The sequence below is a fragment of the Pseudoliparis swirei genome, chromosome 8, assembly GCF_029220125.1.
Source record: "Pseudoliparis swirei isolate HS2019 ecotype Mariana Trench chromosome 8, NWPU_hadal_v1, whole genome shotgun sequence".
NCBI classification, from domain to species: Eukaryota; Metazoa; Chordata; class Actinopteri; order Perciformes; family Liparidae; genus Pseudoliparis; species Pseudoliparis swirei.
The window spans coordinates 13,702,479-13,728,203 of NC_079395.1; the positions used below are offsets into that span (position 1 = coordinate 13,702,479).

Here is a 25,725-nt window from a genome sequence, read left to right on the forward strand (position 1 = left end):
TGGATCAGAACTTCTTAGCTTTGATATTTGTTTACCTTTATCAGCTCAGAGAAAATGTTCTTGGTTCTGTTGCCTCCAGATGACCAAAGTTGAATCTCAGATCCTCCTGCAGCTGACTGCTAAAGCAAACAATGACATCTTATTAACTGTGTCCCACCTAATCCCCACAGAGCAGTCCATCTCAGTCAATGACATTATCTATATTGAATAAACAATCAGCAGCCTCACAATCTGACACAACAGTTGAGGGCGTCTCGCAGAACTGTATTTCACAACGTTTTTCTGTTTGCAGTTTCAACAAATGTGTATTATCCAATTAAGACGAGTAGTCAGCTTGTACAATGTATATTTTACTTGAGTATTTCCATTTGCTGCTTGTACTCCCAAATGGAAATACTGTATGGTAGTAGTTAATATTTGACTGCTTGAATTAATGATTTTGTTTTACATCAAAACATGTCAATTTGATAAAATACAAGACATTGCTAATTTAACTGCCCAATAGAGAACTATAAAGCTCATCTCAGCTACAACATTACAATCCTTCTTCTGCATCATAGTACAAGACAATTAATATACATAAGTCTGTCAGTGGCCATTCTGCTGCATGATGGTAACTTTATTTCTTCGTAAAAGTAGAAGAAGTTTATATTTTTGGTAATACTAATACTTCAGTCAGACTTCACACACATGACTTATAGTGTTTCTATTGTTCTGAAGTATCTTAATACTTCTTCCACTACTGTTTAGGGTGCATTATTATTTACCATCTTTTCCTATCTGAATAATGCATTCTACTCCCTAAATGTACCGTATCTTAAAGAAAATGGACATTTGAATCAGAACTCTGAACAAAAAAAGGTCACTGTGACGAGTCAGTGCACACAAAATGTTGCTCTTAAAACATATGCTGTGGTCTACTTTTATTTTGTAAAATGCAGCTGTCTTCAGTTGAATCAGGACACGTTCAGTTCATTATCTTTGAAGGATGTATCCTGAGAAAGCGTTCCCACTCTGAGCTGGTCGAGCAGCCTCGGTGGGATGGGGGCTCTGTGACATCCCCGCTTTCGTTTCTCCGCACACACCCCCTCCAACCCTCCGCGCTGTGCGCATGGACCGCGCGCATTACCATATGCTCCCGTGTGGTTGTATTGTCTCTCAAATTAAATAATGGACGAGTGATTCGAAGGCAGCGGCTGAGCGGCATGGATGCCCGTTGACTGAAGGAGCTGCCTTTATGGATTGGAGCTCATCGCCGCCAGAGCAGATCTGGGGAGAGTCTGAGAGGTGAGGCGGCGTTTTTAGCCGATTGTGTGCGGAGGTGACACCGCAGCGGAAGACCATGGCGCTCACCGGGTATCTCAACAAAGCACGAGCCGGGTTCATGAGCCGGATCTGAATTAAAATCCTCCTTCGGTTGCAATGCCGTCATTTTCTCTTTAGGGTTGTTTTCATCAAGCATCCGTCCATCCTCCGGTGTAATACAGTCCTGGCTTTGTCACACACAGTGTAGCCGTCTGCATGCTGTATGGATCGGGGCATATTGCTATTGCATTTAAACTGGGATGCCACATTCCACCGGATGTTTCTCATTTCCCCCAAATGCATTCATAATGTAATTTTGTGGTGAAGTGTATGGACAATGACGCGTTTCTAGAGGCTAATTGTGGCCTACTTTGCACACATTGCAATACAGTAGCACATATTTAAAGGGCCCAAATGTGCATCTGGGGCAATAGGGCCTGGGATACACTTAATGTTGCAGAGATTACATTAATGCTGAACAATGACCGAATGCATGACTTTCAATAATCACAATGTTATGCGTCAAATACAGTACAAGAGTCAGTCCACTTACTATTCATTCGGACTAAGTGATTGTAGTGCCCCCAGTTTAAATTCTCTGTGGACTGTGTGGTATTGTATGTAGGCTACTGCATCACCAAATCCCTCCCACATACAGGGAGACTCACTGTTACTATAAATGGGCCGTCCCACTGATATATTCACACAGTCCAAGCAGTCGTATCGTGAAAAAGTAGTAGTATTGTTACCTGGCCCACCCCAATGATGCAGCATGTCGACTATTTAACCACAGAGTGCACTTGTAAACTATCAGCATGCACCAACTGTCTTTACATTTTCTGATGGAGCAGCTGGTGAAGGAATGTACACATGAAGACAGGAAGGGGGAGTAAAGGACGAAGGGATATGCAGTCCTGTTTGAGCCGCGGCTGCTGCGGTCAGTGCTCACAGGGGTTTATCGTAAATATAACCAGGTTGAGGGAAGAAGAATTCTACAACAACTGTCAGGTTTGGGTTGGGAGACGGAAGGAAAGCCTGAGAGACTCAGTTAACTTTAAGCCTCAGTGGCTCCTCCTATCCCTCCTCTCCCCTGAAGACCTCCAATTCCCTAAAGAGGTGCAAATGAGATAATGCACTTTCAGTGAAATGATTTGAGTGCCTTTTTTCATTTCTGGAAGAGCTCTCGCCTTTTACAAAGCTAATTGTGTATGCTAGTTTACACATCTCTACCTGTTGTGAATATTGTTGTACCGTTTAAAAATGTTAATGGTTTATTTATCCCTCTCTCTCATAGTGTTTAATGTGTGCACACCTTTGTTTTGTTTCTCTGGACAGTGCTGTGGAAGAGCAGACTTCATCCAAGATCCCAGGTCACATGACAGGTACATAGCTCTCTTTAATATAAGTAGTAGGCTTGTCCACGATTCCACAATTACTACAGCGCTTAAAGGAACGTGCTCCCTCTGCTTAGATTTTTGCAGCGTTGACAACTCTCCTCCTCTCCAGCTTCACACACTCAAGCAGTTTGAACAGGTAAGGGTCTTGATTTTGAATTGTCAATGAGCTCGATGTGAGTGAGTGTCCTTCAGCACAATGAACCTACCCGAGTGAGTAATAACAAAGGGATAATGCTCTACGGGGCCATCTTGTGGCTTCTCGTCTTCCTATAAGAAGCAATGAGCTAATTTGCTTCGCTTTGATGCGGTACCCTCACTATGGGATCAGATCACGAGATGTTAACTGTTTTATAAATCCAAGATTATATCCAAACTCTCTGGAACATGTTATTAAACTACTGTTCACAAAAGGAGAAGCCAATGATAAATGATGGAAAAAAACCTGGACTCTCCTGGTGGTGGAAGTCTGTCTCTGGATACAGCGTGGCAATTAATTAGTCATGATATTAATACTGATCTATATTAAGCATCCGTTTTGATGTTTGGCAACAGGCTGTTGTACTCGGCATGGAGAGCAGTACTTACCCAAATGCAAGACACAGGCTCCCGACAAACTGCAGGCACCTACAGAGAATAATTTAAAGGAATAGTTGCATATTTTGATAGACACGCTCCAATGCTTTCTTGCAGAGTCAGATTAGGAGATTGATATCACTCTTGTCAGTGCATTAAGGCAACAGCCACACTTATCGGTTTGTTTTGAAACAGGGTTTTCAAAACAAAAAAACCTCCACATGGACGTTTCTGTATCATTTTAGACATGATTTCCATCCAAACAAACATCTGAAAACGAATATCACATGACTATCTACATATGTCACGGGTAGCGAGGGGCAGGAGCTCATGCGCAGAGGAACAGGACAGGACTCAATGTGAATAAAATAAACGCTCTTTACTGAGGAAAAAGGTTCCAATCAGCAAACAAGTCCAAAAAGGGGCAGGCAGAGAATCCGAGGTCAGGGCAGGCAGGCGGGGTCAGAACAGGCAGGTCAGGAATTCACACGAGTAACACTAGAGAGCTTGGCACAAAAAACACGAGGCACAAGGAGAACAAGGAAGACAGAACTAGGCCTACAGACAACAACCCAGCAGGCAACACTGGAAAGACTGGCACAATATAGAGGGGGGGAAACAGGTGTACGGCATGAGACACTAACGAGACAAGCGTGGCTGAGGGCAGGTGAAGGGAATTAACCAATCAAGGAGACAGAGAAGACACAGAGAAGAAACAGAGGAGACACAGAACAGGGCTTTACAACATATATCGTTTCAAATCACAGCACAGATAAAATGCACAGCCCAGAAAAAGAAACATCTCAACATCAGCGCCTTCGGCAGAAAAAAAAGTTTCTGTTTCCTGATAAGAAACACAAGATTTATTTTATTTTCCTTTTTGAGAGTACGTCATGAGAAAAACATGAAATATACAACAACATAAATAAAAACGGATGATTGAATGAGACTGAACCAACGTTGTAACCCATGTGTGGATAGATGTATGAAGCCTCGGTTACACTCAGGTATCTGGTCTCCCTGATGTGACATGTTGTTGCTCCATAGTTAGTCAGTTGGTGCGTTTGAGATTATTAAAAGGGGGTTCAAGACAAAGTTAAATCCAAAAATCTTTTTTGAAAGTAAAATTTAAAAAAAGTAGTGTAGATGCTTCAAATCTGAAAGTTAGTAAAGTGGTTGTAGCCCAGGTATGAGTTAGTCAGGAGAGCTAGCCTAAGTGAGCCTGGGGACAGTAAGGCCACAACACAGAGACACAAAGACATATTTTTACACTTCTGTTTGTGTACGAATGAAGACAACAGCATGCAACGTGATAATTACTTTAACACTTTGGTTGTTGGATTTTTTTCCGATCACTTTTTAATCGGGTCCAGAATCCAGTTTCATAAATAAAGCTCAGACATGATAGTGTTATTGATACACTTTCACTTCAATAGAACCCAGACGCATACCAGATCAGAATAAAACGCACGGCAGCACTATAACTGTCTCTTAAACGAACCACCAGTGATAGTCCTTTAATGTTATTTTGGAGGTGCTGCTGATCCCCCTTAAAACAGGAGGTGTCACCAACTAGTCACGAAAGCTGAAGTTACTTTCTAAAAGTACTCAAAGCTGGAGATGGCTGACAATTTAAGGATGTGTCACATTCACAACGAAATACACACATACTATATTACACACATTCCACTATGCGTTGTTCTTTGATGGAGTGCTGACAAGTGAGTGTATATGTGTTGTGTCATGTGTGAAGTTTAAAAACACACACTATGCACATGATGTCATCCTTAACGTTGGGTGGAGACTCCGATTGGCGCCTGTCCTATCTTTGTTTGGAATTATTTAGCACCAGCACGCAATATGACACTTAAATAGGTTCACCCCATGAATGACACAAGAACTACAGATGACGTAGTTGCATGTGTTGGTAACATGCCTCAGTTACTTCATTATTGATGCTTCGTGCACTGGACATTGGTCTTTAAACTTGATTTAGTTGAGCTTTTATTATGAGGTCAGACGTGGAGACTGTCTTCCTTTCTTTTATTTTACTTCTGTTTACTCTCTGTGGGACATTCAGGGATCCACCGCTGTGTGAGATGCAGGACACCTCCCTATTAATAGCACTGTGGCTCACAGCTACCAGGTCTCCTATTCCCTCTAACTTCTTTTCAATAAGTCCTGCTCCCATCACTACCTTCCCATGCTGGTAAGAGTTTGTCAGAGCAGTTTTTGAACGTAACATGTTCAACTATCAGTCAAATTATAGGAAGATGCATGTTCTCTCAAAGGTCAAATGATTCTGACTCATCCCCGTCAAGTATATTTACACTCCCAGTGTGTCTCAAAGACTTTTGCGTTTGCTTCACGAGGGTATGAAAACATCCAAAACACGTCATCCATGACATGATGCTGTACCTCATGAAGTTGTTATGGCTAACAGCTCTAGTTTCACATCCAACGGACTCAAAGCAACATCAGCATTCACTCATGTTTCTTGCTACCAAAATGACTGTAACGTTAAGGCCGACATTTACTGTTCCTTTAGCTCCGTTTGGTCTCATCCAACGTCTGAGAAAGATTCTCTTCATTTAGCTCACTAATCTAAACTGTCTTCACTGGCTAGCTTTAGCTAGTTGCTAACTGTCTGTTGCTGGGCAGTAGCTAGTGGGTTTATCAAGTCCATTTCTTTCTCTCAAATGGTTGCCTGCTTCAGATATAAACTGCATTTATTGAGACTGGTGAGACTGAACCATAAAGTGAATGTCCTAACTTTACTGCCAAAACTATTAACTATAAGTCGCCAACTAGAATAGATGAAAGAAGCTCTGCAGAGCTGCTTAGTTGGGTCATCACTAAGATCAACCACCCTTTTACATCGACTTTGTCATTTGACACAGTGTTCAATTCAATTCAGTTAATTCTGTATAGTGTTAATCTTTATATAGGAAATATTGATTCATGTAAATATAGGACTCTAGTGCTGTGGGTCTGTATCCTCTTCACTTTGAGGCATCGTCAATACTCTCAGCCAGACATGCTACTATATTTAGATTTTCTGAAGAAATAATTAGTATTAAAGTAAAATTACATTTGCTTAAGTACTGTACTCAAGTACAATTTGAAGATACTTTCACCTTACTTTAGTAATTAATTATATTTAAAATGTGTTGTTGTTGTGGCTGCAGTTTTTACAGTACTACATTGATTTGACTTTTAAGATCAAGTTACATATAAAACATTCAATACATTTTTCAGAAAAGATGCATCATTTTATATTGTATAAAAAATTAAATTATATAATTAACATTTTAATCACAGCTACATCAAATAATATATATTCAGAAAACAAATTATTTTGGAGGTATATGCCCACATTTATGAAGAAAAAAAAAGAGAAAGTGGTTTGGTCAAAGTGGTGTGTGATTCTATCGTAAACACTCAGTGTGTTAAAGTAATAAAACAAATATTGAGATTTTCATATCCTTAATTCAGTAGGGACTAAATAAAGGTGAGTCACTGTTTGTGATTATATAACATTCTGGCCAAAGTTTCAGCTTTTCTCTCAAACATATATTATAAATACAAATCTGAAAGAAGGCAGATTAAATGAAAAGGCCAAAAAGGGATTTAAATCCCTTCTTTTCGTGTCCCTGTTTGTTCATTTTGGCGCTCCTGATTTGCAGAGGAGTGAGATTTCTCTTCATATCACAACTGCTTGCGAGCCCTGAACCTTTTACCTCCCCTCCTCCTCCTCCCCCTCCTCCCCCTCCTCCCCCTCCACCCATCTCCCCTGGCAGTCTGGGATTCCAGGGATGTCTCGTCCTGTAAAATAAGCTCCTGTCCCGTCCCCTGGCAGACCACAACACACCATGGATCTGACATGGCTGCATCTCTGAGCAGCCGGGCTGCAGAGTCGCCTCTGCACTGCAGACATTATAGACTCTAATGTGTGCGTGTGTGTGTGAATGTGTTAGTTTTAGTGTGCGTTTGTAGATGGTATCCCTATGGCCTGTTAGAGGCCAGGATACCACTTTGTAAATAATGTGTTCATTTTGACAATATGTTTTTTGGAGAAGGAGGTAGCATGTCGAACGGTTACCGGACTCATGGACCTGGACACGCCATAACAGTTTAAAATGGACTCCCTATTCCTCCACGATACGGATAGGTCGAGGACGACTGTTTATTTATGACCCATAACGGACATGTCAAGCCGGTGCTTTTTGACGGCCATGTCTAACGGGTACCGTACTTTGTCACAGCACCTGAATGACCTGAAGAAGGAGAACTTCAGCCTCAAGCTCCGCATCTACTTCCTGGAGGAGAGGATACAGCAGAAGTACGAGGAGAGCAGTGAGGATGTCTATCGTACGGTGAGTAGCCCCTCTCATTGAGCATGAGGAAACGACTAATGATGAATGGGACTACAAGGGGTGTGGCGAGATGCTGTAAAAGGGGCCATGGGTCATTTCACTGTCACCAAAATGATCAAAAATCATTCATTTTGCTTTGTGGAGGGATTTTACAATGTGTATGAAATCAAAAGAGTTCATTTGTGCCTTATGTCATCGAAGGGGATTGTTATCATGACAGGTCTGTTGTTCTGAAGAGTTGCTGCACATGACACTTTCACTGTCGGTTGACCCAGCTGTTGCTTGGTACATGGCTGCCCTGTGGGGGACTCCACTTTAGCTGTCTCTGTGCGCAGGAACCTATATTTGATGCAGTTTGCTTGTGTACCGAGCTGACTTCTGTCCAGCAGGACCTGTGCATTGTTTCATTCATTGTATTGGGATTTGATATGAAACTGCAATACAACTCTGGATGTGTAGAGACCAGTTATGACTAGTTATGACAGTCCAAAGTAGCAGCTGATGCACATTGTGAAAAGGAGAGTGGGTTTCATAGGCTGATCTAAAGCTGATAGCGGTTTAGATATTTTAATCAATCAGTAAGAATAAAACAGTTTCAACAATCCTTTGCTTCATTACTACCAGTTGTTTTTTATGTGATTGTGAAAGTTAAATATTTACCCCAATAATGGTAGTCAAACTAAATTAATATTAGACAGCAACACCCCCTGAGAATGTGATGTTGCTGACCTCCAGTAGTTTGATTTCTCGACTAAAGCAGTGATTTAAAAGTGTAAACCAGGGTGTGTGAGTACGTTGTGACATCACGTATCCTCAAACTAATAGTTGTCGTGTTAGAATGAGCCCTTCAGATCTACTGAGGGAGCAGGTACTCTCCACAGAGTCCGCCATGTTTCTACAGTAGCCCAGAAAGGACAAAATAAAAACTTGCTTTTCACTTTTTGCCGTAACTTGAAGGCCACTGTAGTTCTCTGGGGATTAAATATCACATTGAGTAATGATGTTTGAGAAGAAGATGTAAGTGTTAACACAGTTAATGTAAGTCTATAAACGTGAAGTGCCACAACATCCGGGAGCAAGATGCAGACGGTCTCTCTCCTCACAGGTCAACCGCAGTATGACATATGTCACAATCAATGTTGCCCACTGCCAGCAACTCCAACTGCATGCACGAGAAGATAAGGTTAAGCAAAACAAACATTTAAAAGTCAGTTGATCGATGATTTTAACTTTGCCTCACTTATTTATGAGCCCGAAAAAACAGTAGAACAATGTTTCCTTTAACCCTTGTGTTGCCTTAGGGTCATTTTGACCCGAATCAATATTACACCCTCCCCCCGCCTTTGGGTCATTTTGACCCGATTCAATGTTTCACCCTCCTGTTACCTTTATACTTACTAACATATTTTACCCTTTGGGTTCAATTTGACGCCAGCAATTAAAACCTCCAGAAAATTATTAGAATTAATATTGTTTTCCAAGTTTAAGTGTGAGGCACTTTATGTTTGTTTGTTGACTACCGAAAGAACACCGACATTAAACATTGAATGGGGTCAAATTAATCCTAAAGCGGGGGGAGGGTGTAATATTGATTCGGGTCGAAATGACCCGAAGGCAACACAAGGGTTAAGAAACAAAAAAAACTGTTGGGAATTTTAATGCTTACCTCGTTATCCATGTTGAAAACTGATTTATCTGTGGAAATAAAATAAGGTACATCCGCGTGTCCGTAGTTTACTCAGTGAAGGTGTGTGTGTATCTGTTCACTTTGCTACTGCTCTTAATCATGTGACTGTAATATAATATATAATATGCATCAACCCACATGTTTTCTTATTTATTAATTTCAATTTGAATCTATGCTTCACAAGACTGCACAAAAACAGACAGATACATTGTTAGTCTGTCACAGAATACAAGTGTTTGCTGCTCTCATCTTTCGGTACTTTTAAACTTTAGCATTTCAAGTCAAACTTAGGTATTTAGGCCTGCTATTCTGCTTATCTTTTCTTTTTGTACTGTTGTATCTTTCTTCTTGGGGTTCCGCCGGCGCAGTTTGAATGAGGACTTGTTGAAAAAGAAGTTTCGAGAGACCCAGCACTCCAAGAATACAAAGTTTATTCTTTAAGAGTACAAAGTAAAAACAGACGCTTCGTTCGAACGGCTGGGAATCCCCGGGTCCGTGTATAAGGAATTCAACGGAGCTATGTGTGTTTACAGCTTATATAGATAAGAGAAAGGGGGAGGTCTTATGTTCGATTCTATAGGTTCCCTATAGAATCCCTATAACCCCCCTTCCTCCAAAGATGATCTCTGGCGCGTTGGCCACCAAATATGGATATATAGGGCAGTCCCCTGCTGTGGACTGTGGCGCCAACGTGAGACAAAGGAACTCTTCCCTCCAAATTCTCGTGGGGCCTTCTTCTCTCAGATCTATAAACTAGCTGTATCTTTAAGAGTAAGATGCAAAATACACGACAGTACCAAAACTATTGAAACGTTTCATTTATCTTGCTGTGTGTGCCATATACAGGACTGTCTCAGAAAATTAGAATATTGTGATAAAGTTCTTTATTTTCTGTAATGCAATTAAAAAAACAAATGTCATGCATTCTGGATTCATTACAAATCAACTGAAATATTGCAAGCCTTTTATTCTTTTAATATTGCTGATTATGGCTTACAGCTTAAGAAAACTCTAAAATCCTATCTCATAAAATTTTAATATTTCCTCAGACCAAGTTAAAAAAAAGATTTATAACAGCTGAGTGTTTGTCAAGGCTCAGGAAACCCTTGCAGGTGTTTCGAGTTAATTAGACAATTCAAGTGATTTGTTTAATACCCTACTAGTATACTTTTTCATGATATTCTAATATTTAGAGATAGGATATTTGAGTTTTCTTAAGCTGTAAACCATAATCAGCAATAAATCAGAATAAAAGGCTTGCAATATTTCAGTTGATTTGTAATGAATCCAGAATGCATGACATTTTTGTTTTTTTAATTGCATTACAGAAAATAAAGAACTTCATCACAATATTCTAATTTTCTGAGACAGTCCTGTATATTCATGTGTCAATATATTGGTCTCTAGGTGTGTGTCCATCTGTGCCACTCTGTCCATAAAAAGTGTGCGTACACAACAAGGTGACCCGGTTCAGCTGTTATCGGTTTACTCGAGCCAGCTGGCGTTTAAAACCCGCCACTCTGATCATCGACAACTCTTTGAGAAAAACTAAATGGCTGTTTGATCCAGCCAAACAAGACCTGAGCGTCCTGCTACTTATCCCCCACAATTGCTGCATACCGGCGGTGATTGAGTAAACTGATCCCACGTCATCTGAAGGGGTTTTAATCCCTGTGCTCCACAATCTTTAACTCTGTGCAGCTAAAGGATAATCACTGTTTATTGGAGAGTAAATCTTTGTTCCATAGCTGTTATCTGACCTTAGCTGCTCATTGCTCAGTTGGTTGAGTGTCATGTCAGTGTTCCCAGTGTTCCCAGTGTTCCCATCCTCCAAAGCACGTCAATGTAATACAGTACAGATGAGGTGTGTGGGTCCTGGGCACATACTGACCTCTCTCTTCGCTCCAGAGACTCTATGTATAGAGCCGGCTTGCGTGCAATAATTTATTTATCACACGTATCCATGAGTGTCCATGCAACACAACTTGTGCATCATAACCTCTTCAAGTGTGTTTGTGTGGTTCTCTTCGGCATATGGCTTGTTAAACTGTTGCATTTTATTTAAGTTCAGTTGTGTCACTGTAAAATGTAGAGATGTATTTGAAATGAATTGTAATTAAATATAGGTGATGTGATTAGTCAATGAATTGATGAAGAAACATTTAATAATCAGCTATTTTAATAACAAATAATACTTTTTTAAACAAAAATACCAAATGTTTTCTACTGCCAGCTTCTTCATTGAAAGGATTTGCTTCTTTTATTTATCTCATGGGATTGTAAATGTAATACCTTTGAATTTGGATTTTTCAGTATTTCAGTATAACATTTAATAGACAACTAATAATCAACTCATAAAGAAAATAATAAGCAGATCAAATCATGTAAATAATCATGTGTATCATCTTGTTCTGAAAATAGTGTATTCCACAGTTTTCATTCATGTAAATAAAGTGATGCAACCAGAGTATAAATAGTTCTGAATGCAATATGCAAAATAAGCAACAGCAACAACGGATGAATTGAGAGTAAAATATAATATCTGTCAGTCGGTGATCAGTCACGTTGCAGGTGTGTCTGATTAATTAGGGACACTCCCGTCAGTGTTTTCCTCCTCCTCTTGCACAATTTGGTTATTAGGGGATCTGTTGCTGGGGGCCGGCAGGCCAGGAAGGGCCACAACAGCAGCTGGTGCACTGTGATGAGTGTCTATATATAGAACTGTTTTCAAGATGGGAAAATGTCTCTCTTACTGTCAGTCAAGTTGTTGACACACACACACGCACACAGAAACAGAGAATTAGCATTAATTTCTGCTGTCTTTTTTATATTATTTGTGCATGTATAGTTTACAATTTTCAATAGATTTACGAACATCTTAAGAAACTAAACATTTTATTTTATTAATTTTTTCTTGCCAAAGAAAAACTCACTTTAAATAATCTAAACTATGGATATTTGTCCCGTTCTGATCCGCCATGACCAGTTAATGTGTATTGTGTGTGTACCTGTAATATGTGCGTGTTGATCACTCGTGGGGCCTCTCAGGAAAATGTTTCTGGGGAGGCTCCAGGCTCCTCCAGGCTGTGAGTGCACATGGAGCTCTGTGAGTGTTATGGACATAAAGCTCTCTGGCAGGGACAGGGGAAGGTCAACAGACTCCAAAACAAACTAAAACATTTCTAAAACCGAAAGAGAGAACGAACAAGGGCGGAGAGCGAAGACAGACACAGGGACAGAGACGCAGATGAATAGAGATGAGGGACAAGAGACAGTGGACAATCTGTTGAGATGAACATGAGCCAAGCTGTGGTGGTACGACCGGCTATCGGAGGAGCAGAGAGACACACTGTCCTCTTGCAGCTCTCCAAGGTCACGCAATGAGCTCCACCAATCCTCTGTCCCCCAGAGCCGGCCCTAAAGTGTCCCCTGTGGACCTCAGCAGGTAAACAAACTGCGGAGTTTAGCCTTTGGCCCCGACGGCGAATATCTGAGCTGCCACAAATTCGCCAGCTCTAAATATACCAGCCTTGACAGCACGCTCATGTGTTCTGGCAGAGAGGTTAGCGTGTGATGAAGAGATGTAGGAAACAAGAGGAAAAGGTACTCAAGATGTGGGGGAGGGAAGAAAACTTTAGATTCAGACAAACCCAGTAATATAGAAATAATGAAAGACAGCATGTCAAACATATTAAAGTACGTAATCTGTACCTGAACCTCAGATATACAGAGCGGACACACGTTACACAAAGTGATGAGCTCAAGTGTGTGAAATAGCTCCAAAATATATTGCAACTTGGTCTTCTTTATGTAATTGTATGAAATTACAGAATTTATAGAATAAATGTATCAGTTTTTTTCTTTTTTGCTAATAGTGCAAGTTTTCTTGATCACAGGACTATTCCACCACCCACTATCACTGATGCAACAGTACAATTACAAATGGTCATTTATCTGTTCATCATGATTTAATGCTGATGTTGGAGGATATATTTAATGATGTGTGATGACAAATTAACGTATGACCAATGACTGACCTGCTGCTTTCATCTGTTGCAGAACATCGAGCTGAAGGTGGAAGTAGAGAGCTTGAAGCAGGAGCTCCAGGAGAAACAGCAGCTTTTGGACAAAGCACTGTAAGTCTTTAATTTGTTGATCTTGATTATGTATTAATGTGCAACCTGAAACTTAAATAAACTACGATTCCCAAGGAGTGTACGAGGGAATGTTAATGTCATAACAACTATGTATCTAAAGATGCAAAGCACCAAAGAAGACGATCTTTGAAAAATGTAACTCTGTACAGGCTAGCTTTATTCAGAGAACCTTTTCTCATGTCATATTGTCATTTGAATGTTTTCTTTGGTCACATGTACTTTGATTAATATGGTACGTAGTGCATACTCTGCAAATAAACACAAGTTGCCTACAAGCTTGTTTTACTTTTAGGCTTTGGAGGACAAAGATGAATCATGTATAATGCTGTGTATGTGTGTGTGTGTGTGTTTGTGTTTGTGTGTTTGTGTGTCTGTGTGTGTGTGTGTGCACCTCCATCTATGGGTGTTGGCTCCATGGTCCTGTCTTAACTGCAACACCTCAAATCTCGAACAGCTCATATGTCATGCAGCAGCTGAAAGAGATAACACAAACACACACACACACACATTAAGGACACAGAAGAATGTTAATGGACAGGAAATTGCGACCAATAACTTAAACTCCCTTACAAAAGAAAGTCATGTTAAAGATTATTGCCAACAGGCTGTAACTGCTGTTGCTCTAAATGTGACACGAGGATGAGGAAGACGGCCGTTTAGCCAGAGGAGTCTCCGCTGATTGTACGTATTTGGTAGTTTAAGACAGGGAATCCCAGTTATAGACAAATGTTAGTCCCCTTTTTTATGCTGTTGATTCCTTAAAACTCCCATCGCCGGGCGTCTCTCGCTCCAGGACGGCGCTTGAACCTGCTGCTGGAGTTTGGTTGATTTCTCTGTAGCCACGGGTGGTGCCGGTCTTTCTGGGTTGTAAGCATGGTGTCCTTTCAGCCATCCTTCTGTATGTCGTACACTGCGCCGCCGTTGGCCTGCGGTTGTGGTAGTTGACCCTTAAATTGGTATTGTTCATCACTGGCCATATGTTTTTGGTGCTCTTGGAAAGGATGAATGTGTTTGTGTCACTGTTCTCTAGTTGTGTTGCTGTTGTCACTCCCTCTTTTCACATTCTGTCGTATTGTTGGTCTCACCAACGCTTCAAGCCTGAGCGTCACATTTGTAAGCAGAGTCTTATCCGACATGTCTTGAGTCCCGTGAACTTGAAGCCTCACAGCATTTCTCAGGAGTTTAGTTTGTTTGTGTTGTGGACGGACCGAGATGACTGACATCTCGCGAAGAGGCCGGCGCTTAGCATGAAGCTCTTGTCCAATACACATGAAGGACACTTGTCCACGAGACAGAGATCTGCATTACTCAGACTGGTTCAAAATATCTCAGCTATTTGAGCTGTTGCATGTGGTGGACAGAGTTAAAAACGTACGTAGAGAGGGTCCAGGGCAGGACTCATGGCGACATCGTGGCGTCTGCCATTCTGGGCGCAGAGATTCTGGTATGGCGTCGTTGACTGACTAAGTGATAAAGACAGATGCTAGCACAGGTGGAGCGAGAGGAACACTTACATCATGAACCGTGAATACAAAGAAACGGCATGTGTGTGAGGAATGTCACATCGTCATACGTATGAATATATAGCTTCCAAAGTCTGTATCAATTGAGTGACACTGCTGCAACTTGCTTCTGTTCACTTATCTATACCAATATGTCACATCTTCAACAACTGCTTAAAGTATGGTGTATGCCCAAAGGTCTGGAAGGTGGCGAAGGTGATTCCTATACCTAAGGACAAGAAATCTGCCTTCACATGTGTAAATAGCCGTCCAATTTGTATACTCCCCATTTTGAGTAAATTATTGGAGAAAATTGTTTTCAAACAAATACAGGATTATTTTATTCGGAATAACCTCATTACTAGTTCCCAACATGCATACAGACCTAATCACTCAACAGCTACTGCCCTTGCCCAGCTAACTGATGATTGGCTGATACAGATGGACAATAAGAAAATGGTCGGCACAGTCTTGCTTGACTTTAGTGCTGCATTTGATGTAATTGATCATGACATTATGATTACAAAACTTGAAAGTTATGGATTCAGCAGAACTGCACTCTCTTGGATGGTTAGCTATCTCTCTGAGAGATCTCAAAGAGTCTTTTATAATGGCAGTTTATCAGACTGTAGACATGTCAGCTGTGGGGTTCCACAGGGGAGCTGCTTGGGCCCTTTACTCTTTTCCATTTTCACAAATGACCTCCCTTTGTCAATTAAAAATTCCAACATGGTCATGTATGCTGATGACACAACACTGTACAGCAATTCTTCAAACAAACTGGAACTTGCTACCATTTTGAATCAGGATCTGGAGAGAGTGTCTGATTGGGTGAAAGTGAATAAGCTAGCCCTAAACATTTCTAAAACTAAATGCATTGTGTTTGGCTCTAGGAATACACTTAACGGTGACACACAGCTTCACCTGTCGATGTCTGGCTCAGCGATAGAACAGGTCCAGAAGGTCAAACTACTGGGTGTAGTGTTGGATGAAGAGTTGTCGTGGTCTGAGCACATCAACGGCATTGTCACTAAGATGGGAAGGGGTATAGCTATGACCAGAAAGTGTTTTGCTTATTTAACTCTCCCTGTTGTTTGTCAGGTGTTACACTCACTGGTCTTTTGTCATCTGATGTACTGTCCATTCATATGGGCAGTGGCTGCTAAGAAGGACATACACAAACTACAAATGGTTCAAAACAGAGCTGCCAGTTTAGCACTCCAGTGTTCAATTAGAACTAATACTGCATATATGCACTCTCGCCTGTCATGGTTCTCAGTTGAAACTCAACTTCACTTTTGTCTTCTCATGTTTTTCAGGAAAGTAGTATTTAATCAGACACCGGTATATTTCTTCAATCAGTTACAATACACATTTAACAGACATAAACATAACACTAGGAATGCTAGTTTAGGTCAATTGATACCGCCAACCCCAAGAACTAACCTCCTCAAACGTACTGTGATCTATCGTGCAATTACCGCTTGGAACCTACTGCCTCCTCGTTTAACTCACATGAGTAACAATTTATCATTCAAAAAACAATTAAAGGCGCACCTAAGAACATTCACCACTTGACGTATTCTATTGCTTTTTAGTCATCTGATTTTCCTTTTCTTATTCTTTGTATGACTTAAGTTGATCTGCACAACATAACATATATCTTATCCTTTAACTGTACTGAGCATCTGACTGCACTATTTTTTCTTTTTCTTTTACTTTGTTGTACTATTTTTAACTGTTGGATTCACGATATGTTTTGTATGTTTTTGTATGTATTGTATTTTGTCCTTTCTGTGGACCCCAGGAAGATTAGCGGTCGCTAAGGCGTCAGCTAATGGGGATCCAATAAATAAATAAACAAATAAACAAATAAACACCACTAAGTCCAGGTTACTTATAACAGGCAAAAAGACTCAAAATGCATCATATGCTTTATCCTTTCTACCTCAAGTCTTTCACCAACACATAATGCCAGTAACCATGACAATAAACCATGTGGAGAATGTGTTGGGTCCCATGAGCACCGCACTAGACAGGAGAGTGATGTCATCTCTGTGTCTTGGCTCTGCATCGTGTTCTAATGCTTCCACCACCGTGAGCTGAACTGTCTCCATTGTGATACCTCTGATCAACTCTGACTTTATTTTTTCCTGTTGAACAGCAAAACAGCAGAGAGCTTGACCAATCACAATGAGGCAGAGCTGCAGAGACGGTGTCGGGAGAGACAGCAGGAAATCGACCACATGGAGCAAGTGCTTGAGACTAAGATTCAGCTCCTGCAGGAGGTTCGTCTGCTCACATGCTCAGCTGGTTGAACTGGCATGCAGGGGCCTCAGGTTTATGCTAGGTGTGTGTGTGTGTGTGTGTGTGTTTCAGGAGGCCCAGCTAGCACGCAGCGAGGCTGAGCGGATGGCTCCGCTGGCTGGATCGCACTCCAATGCCTCCCTGTTCTCCCTAGACACCCCCATGGAGGACACCCCAGAGGACGAGAGGCCTCGAAGCATCCTCTCCCCATCCAACACCAACAAAGACAGGTGCAAATCACCAAGACATCTCCTCAACCACCACGAATAATCCAACCAACCAAATCCACCTCCCTGTCCTCACTGGCCTTTCCTCCGTCTGTGTTCAGGTTAATAGAGGAGCTGACTAAAGACCTCTGCTCCAAGGAGACGCTCATCACCGAGCTGAGCGGAGAGAAAACAACACTCACACTCAGGGTGGGAGAGCTGGAAGGACAAGTTCAAGAGCTGTCTTCATCTCTGCTCCAGAAGGACAAGGATGTGGATGTATGTAGACCTTGAATTCCTAGTTTTACTGACGCCCCCTTTAAAATACACTCTTTGCTGTCTTAGCAAAGGGATACCCAAACAAGCAAGTGTTGCAGCTCTTCAGTAAATGTGTTTCTCTCCGCTGGTCATCCCGAGAGCATATCATTAAAACCCTGTTTGGGGTCTAATATTACTACATTCCTCTGGACCACCATGTGGCCAAACTTCTATTCTAGAAAGAGGTTCCTGAAGCAGCATTTGTGACATTCCTGAACCTTATTTGAACAGCTATTCATGTGGGTCACAATAACTATGTGCACGCACAAACTGCTACTGAAACAAACACGTACACTGGAGGGGCACATGGCAGATAAGATAAACCTGTATTGATCCCCAGCTGGGGCAAATTCAGAATTCTAATGTGCAAGTATTCTGTCATGAAGTATGACGTCAGTCACCCTCCAACAACACCGGCTTAATGTCTGAATGACGGCCAACAGTAAATACTCCGTGCCAGCTTCATAGTCAGAGGTTTATTTGTTTCACTTTTCTGTTTCATTATGTTTCTTTGATCTTAATATTGAATGTACGGTTAATTATTTTAATTCTCAGATTAGTCCATTCGGTAAGTTAATAGTCTGTCTCCATTCTTACAGTTTTATCACGAGGAACTCGGCCGAGAGAGGCTGCGCATCGAACAGGAGATGCAGGTATGTGGAGCTCTGTATCTTTACGTCGTACTTCAGTCTTCTCTGTTATTATAGAGTTCTCCACTAAGTGTCAGAACAGCCTCACAGATCTCTCTGCGAGTCAGACGAACTCTGCCTCCTTATGGCAAAGTGAAACATTGCGTCTTCACACAGGAGCTGACAACTGCAGGAAAAAAATAAACACTTATTTTTAAAAAAAAATCTTTAAAAAAAGAGACTAAAGCTGGAGGGAGATCAGAGGAATGCCAATACAACCAGTACGTTAAAGATTTTGAAATATCTCATTTTGCCACTGGAGAAAAGGCAAATATGACAACCTGCAGAAATAAACCTAATACAATCAATACAACTACTCGATGTCATACGCTGGCATAGCTAGAAGTAAATAAACATCAAGTGAAACATCCTGTGGTGAGCAGGAACTCGTCTTTGTGCAATCTCACCCTGACAGTTTCATCACCGGCAGCAGCCGAGTTCAATGTGATGGTGAACTTTCCTCTAAAACAAAGAGTTTAGTGTGCACGACACACTAAACAGAGCAGGGCCGTATGTTGAGAAGTGGATGACAACACAATGTGCAAAACATTTAGTCACTCAGGGAACAGTGGGGTAGTGTCTGAGCGTGTGACTAGTAATGACAATGTGATGTGCAACATATTGAGTGATTGTATAGATAAGAAAACGACATATTAATATGAACACAACCTGGAGGGGATGTTTGTTTTTTTGAGAGCTGAATTTGAACTGTTGTTTTGTGGGTTTTGGGGTCAGTGCAGTGGACATTGTGCGTATGTGTGCAAACGAATGAGATAGCATGTAGAATATAACACAATGAATCCATTAAATCCAATTCACCGTTAGACATATATTTTTCCTTTTAAGAATTTAAGGAAATGCAATTGCTGGTAAAATATGGATAAAACAAAACAAATGTTCTTTATGTTGTAGCTTAGTAATATACATTTTGCAGGAGTGACAAACTGTTCATACAGCGGCATGTGAATCTACTCACAGAGATCGTGTGAGGATCAGTAACTGGGGTCCTGTTTATGTGTGTGTGTGCGTGTGTGTACACAATCCCATGAGGCGCCTTCTTTGTATGTGCGTGTGTGCATACAGGCATCTCACTGGTTAGCAGTTTAGCGGGTCTGGTTTCAGCCGCGTTGTCGATAGGTCAGGTTGACCTTTGAGTGCTCAGCGCCTCCATCACTGATATCAAGTTGTATAGTTTCCTACGGACACTCGCAATAAGAGCTCCTCTTTAGATCCCCAGACACCACAGCCATTTAGATCAAATCTGTTTGGCGAGAGAAGAAGAGCCAGGAAAGAAATATCATCTGAAACCTCTTAAGACAATTATTTCCTGGGTTTCCTGTTCAAGAATAATTTGCAGTAATTGGTACCCTCTACACAACTAAATCCTAAATATTTTCTTGTATTGAATTACATAGATATGATCAAAAAGAATATATATAATTTGTTATTCAGCTGCATTCTTCTGACATGTTGTTTTCCAACACATATCTGATTAACAGAAAATTACAAAAAAGTTACATTTCAAACAATCATTCATCAAGGATTATGAATCAGATATGAGGTCCCAAGACTCTGACTCACATATTAATGACGGAGCACATGATCGGTACTCTGACCTGAAGCCACAGGACTGCTTTGAGGTCGTTGGGATTTCTCACTGCATATCCACGAGAAACAGCATGACCCTCTGTGTGTGCGCCTTCGGGAAAACAAACATTTTGGCCACTGCTGAGATGCACAGTCATGCTTCAAAGTCCAAATAATACTAATATTGAGGCAATAGCATTGTATTGACATAAGTTACCCTGGTTGGATGAGGGATCCATTAAAAGACCAAGGACACCACCAGACCAGTATGATTATACTCTTACCACAGTATTTAGTGAGCTCAGTGATATGCTCGCTACTTAGCAAGTCAACTAATAATAATAATAATAATAATTCAGACTTCTATAGCGCTTTTCTGAATACCCAAAGACGCTTTACAGGGAACAAGAGACAGACAGAACAAACAAAAAGAAAGCAGACAAGACGAACAAACAGGAACAGTAACATAAAGAAAGGAAAACAAACTGGGGAAGCTGTATGAGTCGTATCGGGGTCAGGGATTAGCAGGTGAAAGCAATTTGGAAGAGGTGTGTTTTGAGGGCTTGCTTAAATAAAGGTAGGGTGGGAGCCTGACGGATGTGGATGGGGAGAGCGTTCCAGAGGGGGGGGTGCAGCTGCCGAGAAGGCGCGGTCACCCCAGGTCCGGCGCTTGGTCCTGATGATCTTCAGAGTGTTTGTGCCGGCGGACCTGAGGCAACGGGTTGGAGCGTGGAGGGGGAGGAGGTCTGAAAGGGGCCATGTTGTTTAGGGCTTTGTATGTGATCAGTAGAAGCTTGAAGTCTATCCTGTACTTGACCGGGAGCCAGTGGAGGTGGTGGAGGACCGGGGTGATGTGTTCATAGCGTCTGGTGGAGGTGAGCAGACGGGCGGCAGAGTTCTGGACACATTGAAGTTTATTGATGATTTTGTTGGGGGAGCCGTAGAGGATGCTGTTGCAGTCATCAAGTCTTGATGTTATGAGGGCGTGGATGAGGATTTCAATGGTGGCAGGGGACAGGGAGGGCCGGAGTCGTGCAATATTCCTGAGATGAAAGAAGGCTGTTTTGGTGACGTGGTTGGCATGGGGGAGGAAAGAGAGGGTGGGGTCAAGGATGATGCCGAGGTTGCGGACCTTGGTGGAGGGGGTGACGATGTAGCCATCGATATTGAGAGAGATTGTCTGGGCGGAGCGGGTGAGGGAGTTAGGGCCAATTATGAGTATTTCAGATTTGTTGCAGTTGAGTTTGAGAAAGTTCTGTTGCATCCATGATTTTATTTCGGTTAGACAGGTGGTGAGAGTGGTATGGGTGACTGAGGTGATGGTCTTGGATGATAGGTAGAGTTTAGTCACTAAGTCAGTTTAGATGTTTTTTATTCAGCATTACTTCTTTGTGACGCATTCTTATAATGTCAAGTGCCAAAATAAGCACAATCCACTGTTGTGTCTTACACATGCCTAATTATACTAACAGGAATGACTTAATAGACGACAGACAGCAGTTGTAACAGCAGTTATGCAGCTAAAATCAAAACTGATATGCATATATAAACAATTTAAATAATCATCTTTGAAGCACTGCCTCTGTTAAGCTGACAGTATATGATTTGAACTCTAATCAAAGGGTATCTTGTAACCTCAAGCAACTATTCATCCCGCCACACAGCCACCATCTTTAACTGCTGAACATATATATGTTGTCATGGTAACTGGTTTCATTGCTCACTGAAAATGTGATTTTGTCTCAAGAGCCTCTTGTCTGATGAAATACTAATGCATGTGTAAAGGTCAGGATGGTGACGTTGAATACATTAATGTCAGAATGATTAATTTCATTGGTCTGTTCAAGACGCCATTCCTCCAGTATAATTATGAAGGATAGGTCATTATTGCAGAAATCCAAAATTAGGCAATGTTTTATACTAAGTGTCATCTTTACAACAAAGGTTGCAGCACAGCTTAAAGTAATGTACTGGAAACTGGTTCGAGTCAACCCCTAGGCAGTATGTGTGTGTTGAGTGTGTGTGGTGGGGGGAGGGTGGGGGGGGGGGTGAGAGAGAGATGGCTCTCCAGCATAATTATTACTGAACATCTGACATTCTGCTGTGTATTTGTGCTGAATATTTTATTCTCTTTAACACAAATAGGACATTAGAAAAAATAGAACATAATGTATCATATTCCAATAGTTTTGACCAGTGTAGGTATTTAGAGTAATAATGTGTACATCTTGTGCAGAATTATTATTTTGTAATACATCATATCGTATATGAATTATGCTTATTTTACTTGCATTGTAAACATTGTAAAACATGCTGTGGCAAACCGTATGGTCATACCAATAAAAACAATGAATTTAATACAAATAGAATAGAATAGAGTCTGACACTATTCTCTTCTGGACTCTTTCATTTCACAGAGCGTCACTAATGGTACCGGCTCCTGAGCATTTCACCTGTTCAGTCAGGCGAACAGAGTTTAGTAAACCGGGCGAAGGAAGTAACAGACTCCTCGGGGAACATCATTCTGCCTCTTTAACAATAAACCTAAAAATAAAGCTAATATCCTATGGCTTTACATTCTATCTTTTGCTTTAAAGTTTTAAAAAGCCGTTTTTTAAATCAGAAAATGTATTTAATGGATATCAAACCATGAGCATCTCTGTACCACTGCACCGTGCGTCCCCCCACTGTATGCTACACATGGTATGCTCCGCCGCTGCAGGTCTGATTCAGACAGACACATCGTTCGCTATCAGCCCGGAGGATCTCCGACCTCACGAAGCACACGGGCTCGCCGAGCGCGTGTTTGCCTCTCTGGATGTCGGCGAGGGCTCCGACATGAATACAGACTCGTTTACGGACCCAGACACCGGGGAAAGATCAGATGACTGTCCGTGGACGCCAGTTACTGCTCTGCGTCCGTGTCCGGATTATTACCGATCACCGGTCATTACTAACCTGATGGCGCGCGGGGAGGCTGGTGTGTCCGTGACAGCCGACTGATGGCGCGCGCGGTGCTGTTGGGAAATGCTAAACAGCGAGGACCATATCCAGATAAATACTGCATCTGATTCACGGGACCGATGATATACGCTGTGCGTCCGTGGGATTGACTGTGCGCCATGTTCCCGATGCACCTGCACCTCCAGCAAATTGCCGGTGATCCTGGGCTGATGGATATATTTTTTATTAACGTCACCATCGCTGATTCCCTGTTTTTACCTCATGGTTTCTCAGTCCTGCCAAGAACCTCATGTGCAATCATTCTCTACAAGCATATTGCCTTGTCCACCTCATTGTAATGTCTGGCCTTGAATTTAATGCCATTGAAAGGACTGATGCCATTAGGAGCTTTACTCTATTTTGAATTATATATATTTTTAAAGATTTATTCTGATGCAGCTTGGAACTTTTTTTTGTTTGTTTTTTGTTGGACTCTCAAGGGATCAAATTCACCATAATAAGGGTTCAGGTGTCCCCGTGTTGGAGTGAATAAGGATCGTTACAAACCTGTGGCATGCTGGATCTCAAGATGAAGGAAACGTGTCGCGTCTGCGGACGGGAGCTCTGTGGTAACCAGCGGCGATGGATCTTCCATCCCGCCTCCAAGCTCAACCTGCAGGTGCTGCTGTCTCATGCTGTTGGGCGAGAGCTGACCCGGGATGGCAGAGGAGAGTTCGCCTGCTCAAAGTGCACCTTCATGCTGGACCGCATGTACCGCTTCGACACGGTGATCGCCCGCGTGGAGGCCCTGTCCATCGAGAAGCTGCAGCGTCTCCTGCAGGAGAAACACAGGCTGAGGCAGTGCATCAGTGGGCTCTACCGGAAAACCAATTCAGAAGAGGGTGCAGTGGTGTTACCTGGAGATGATGATGGATCAGGAGATGGGATGGTTGACATTTCTGGTCTCACTCATGCAAAGTACTGTGCCCTGCTCCAAGAGGATCTGGTCTACTCTTTGTACGAGTCCTGGGCCGATGATGGCCTGGAATGTCAACACCACCATCACCCTCAAAGTTCTACTGGTCCAGAGTCCGAGGTTACGGTTGCGTGCTCACAGCATGGTGTTCCCAGCACTCCCAGGAAGTGTCGGGGTTGTTCCTACTGGCGGGTGGCGGACTCTGACTATGAAGCTGTTTGTAAGGTGCCCAGGAAGCTGGCGCGGAGTATTTCCTGTGGGCCGTCATCCAGATATTCAGCCAGTGGTGTTGGAGGGTGTGCGACTGGAGGAGGAGCTGGTGGAGAAGGAGTCGGAAAAGACAATAATATGGAGGATTCAGAAGAACCGGCCTCCTCTTTAACTCTGGTCCCTGGTTCTCAGGACCCCTCGAGGTCATCGGATAGTGATCACACCCTGGCTGGCCGAGCCAGCTCCAGCCCCTCGATGGCATCCTTAGAGACGACTGAGGAATATATTCAGCCTGGAGCTGTAACAGAGGGGCAGCTGAGATCCCCCAGAGAACTAATAGATGACCGGATCTCTGATTCCTTCTCTGAGGAGCACTTGGGAGCCACACATGGCCAAGCCTCACCTGCAGCCAGCCTCTCTCTGGCCCTCTGTTTGCTGCAGAGCTATGCCGTCTACAGGCCAGTCCTGAGCTCCAAGGGGAGTAAGCTGCCAGTGCTGATCCGGCAGAGCTGCAGTAATGGAGGCTCAAGGCTGCTGTCCCCTGATCCCCTTCTGGGAATGTCTTATGGAGCTCCAGAGGGGGAACGAGACAACCACATGCCAACACCTGAGTTAGAGACCCCTGTGTTCAGGCTGGTGGATCATGATCTGAACCTGGCTTACATGGAGGATCTGTTGGAGGATTTGTACAAAGAGTATCCTCCCCCACGTCCTCACCAGGTATAACACATCAACAAGGATGGTGATGAATACAGGGGTCAGGGGTGGTACTACTGCACTATGACGACACACAGTGATGAAGTGCATTTTGCCCGACTTCTGTAAATTTGCACCATCTGCAGCAGAATGAGAGAATCAACCCAACCGGCTTTAATGTGACAGACGAACAGTGCAGTCTGCCCACAAAATGAGGATTCTCACCACTCAATTAGCCTCATAATCCCACTGTCAGTCACTAAAATCCTGCTCAAAGCTTCTCCAACAATCCTTTACTCAGGAGGATGTGAGCTACAGTGTGTGTGTGTTTGTGTGGGAATACATTACATGAGCAGTTCAGTGATGGTAAGCTGTTTCACTGGACATGGCCTAATTACCTTGTGTGTGTGTGTGTGTGAACACAAAAGGTCATTCGTCATGTCAATATGGTAGAAAGCACGTAGTGAACGTGGAGTCATTTAAAACAATTTTGTGAGTGTTGATGTCTAAAAATCAATATGTGATTGATTTTATATTTAAATGATTTTGAATTAACATTTTGATAGTCTCCATCTCCTTCCATCACAGCTGCAAAATACTGAACACAGCCTCTAGACAAACGAAAGATATTTCCAGTTACAAAGTCGCGTGTTGTTCCACAGGATTTTGCGCTCGACAATGTAAAAATGATTCCAGTCAATAATAATGAACAAAAGGTTCTTGAGGGTCGCCTCCGTGTGATCGTTGAGCCCGGGCTGAAGTAGGTTAGATGTGGGGAGACATTAAGGCGGAGTGA

At 42.3% G+C, this 25,725-nt stretch overlaps 1 protein-coding gene and 1 long non-coding RNA gene across 13 annotated transcripts in view; one reads left to right on the forward strand and one right to left on the reverse strand.

The window, feature by feature from the left end:
• Positions 1–149: 149 nt before the first annotated feature.
• LOC130198410 (myomegalin-like) overlaps positions 150–25,725 on the forward strand; it is a 45,943-nt gene continuing 20,367 nt past the window's right edge. For 6 of the 9 annotated variants that reach the window (XM_056421561.1, XM_056421563.1, XM_056421565.1 and 3 more), the window contains exon 1: positions 23,611–24,953. In XM_056421561.1, the coding sequence (XP_056277536.1) occupies positions 23,622–24,953 (1,332 nt within the window). In that variant the 5' untranslated portion in view covers positions 23,611–23,621. Of the gene's footprint in view, positions 2,839–7,075; positions 7,652–13,397; positions 13,475–17,161; positions 17,286–17,376; positions 17,535–17,632; positions 17,790–18,427; positions 18,482–23,610; positions 24,954–25,725 lie in introns of those variants that run through there. The other 3 variants (XM_056421567.1, XM_056421566.1, XM_056421568.1) reach the window with 3 other exon arrangements.
• Positions 11,496–23,700, reverse strand: LOC130198414 (uncharacterized). Of its 4 annotated transcripts, none has more exons than XR_008832625.1 (5): positions 23,615–23,700; positions 20,099–20,216; positions 13,887–13,968; positions 13,376–13,457; positions 11,496–12,422 (listed from the first exon to the last, which is right to left on the reverse strand). It is a non-coding gene; the product is annotated as an uncharacterized LOC130198414 (long non-coding RNA). The 4 variants fall into 4 exon arrangements; XR_008832626.1 differs by having other exon boundaries at positions 11,496–12,090; positions 12,347–13,457; XR_008832623.1 differs by having other exon boundaries at positions 11,496–13,457.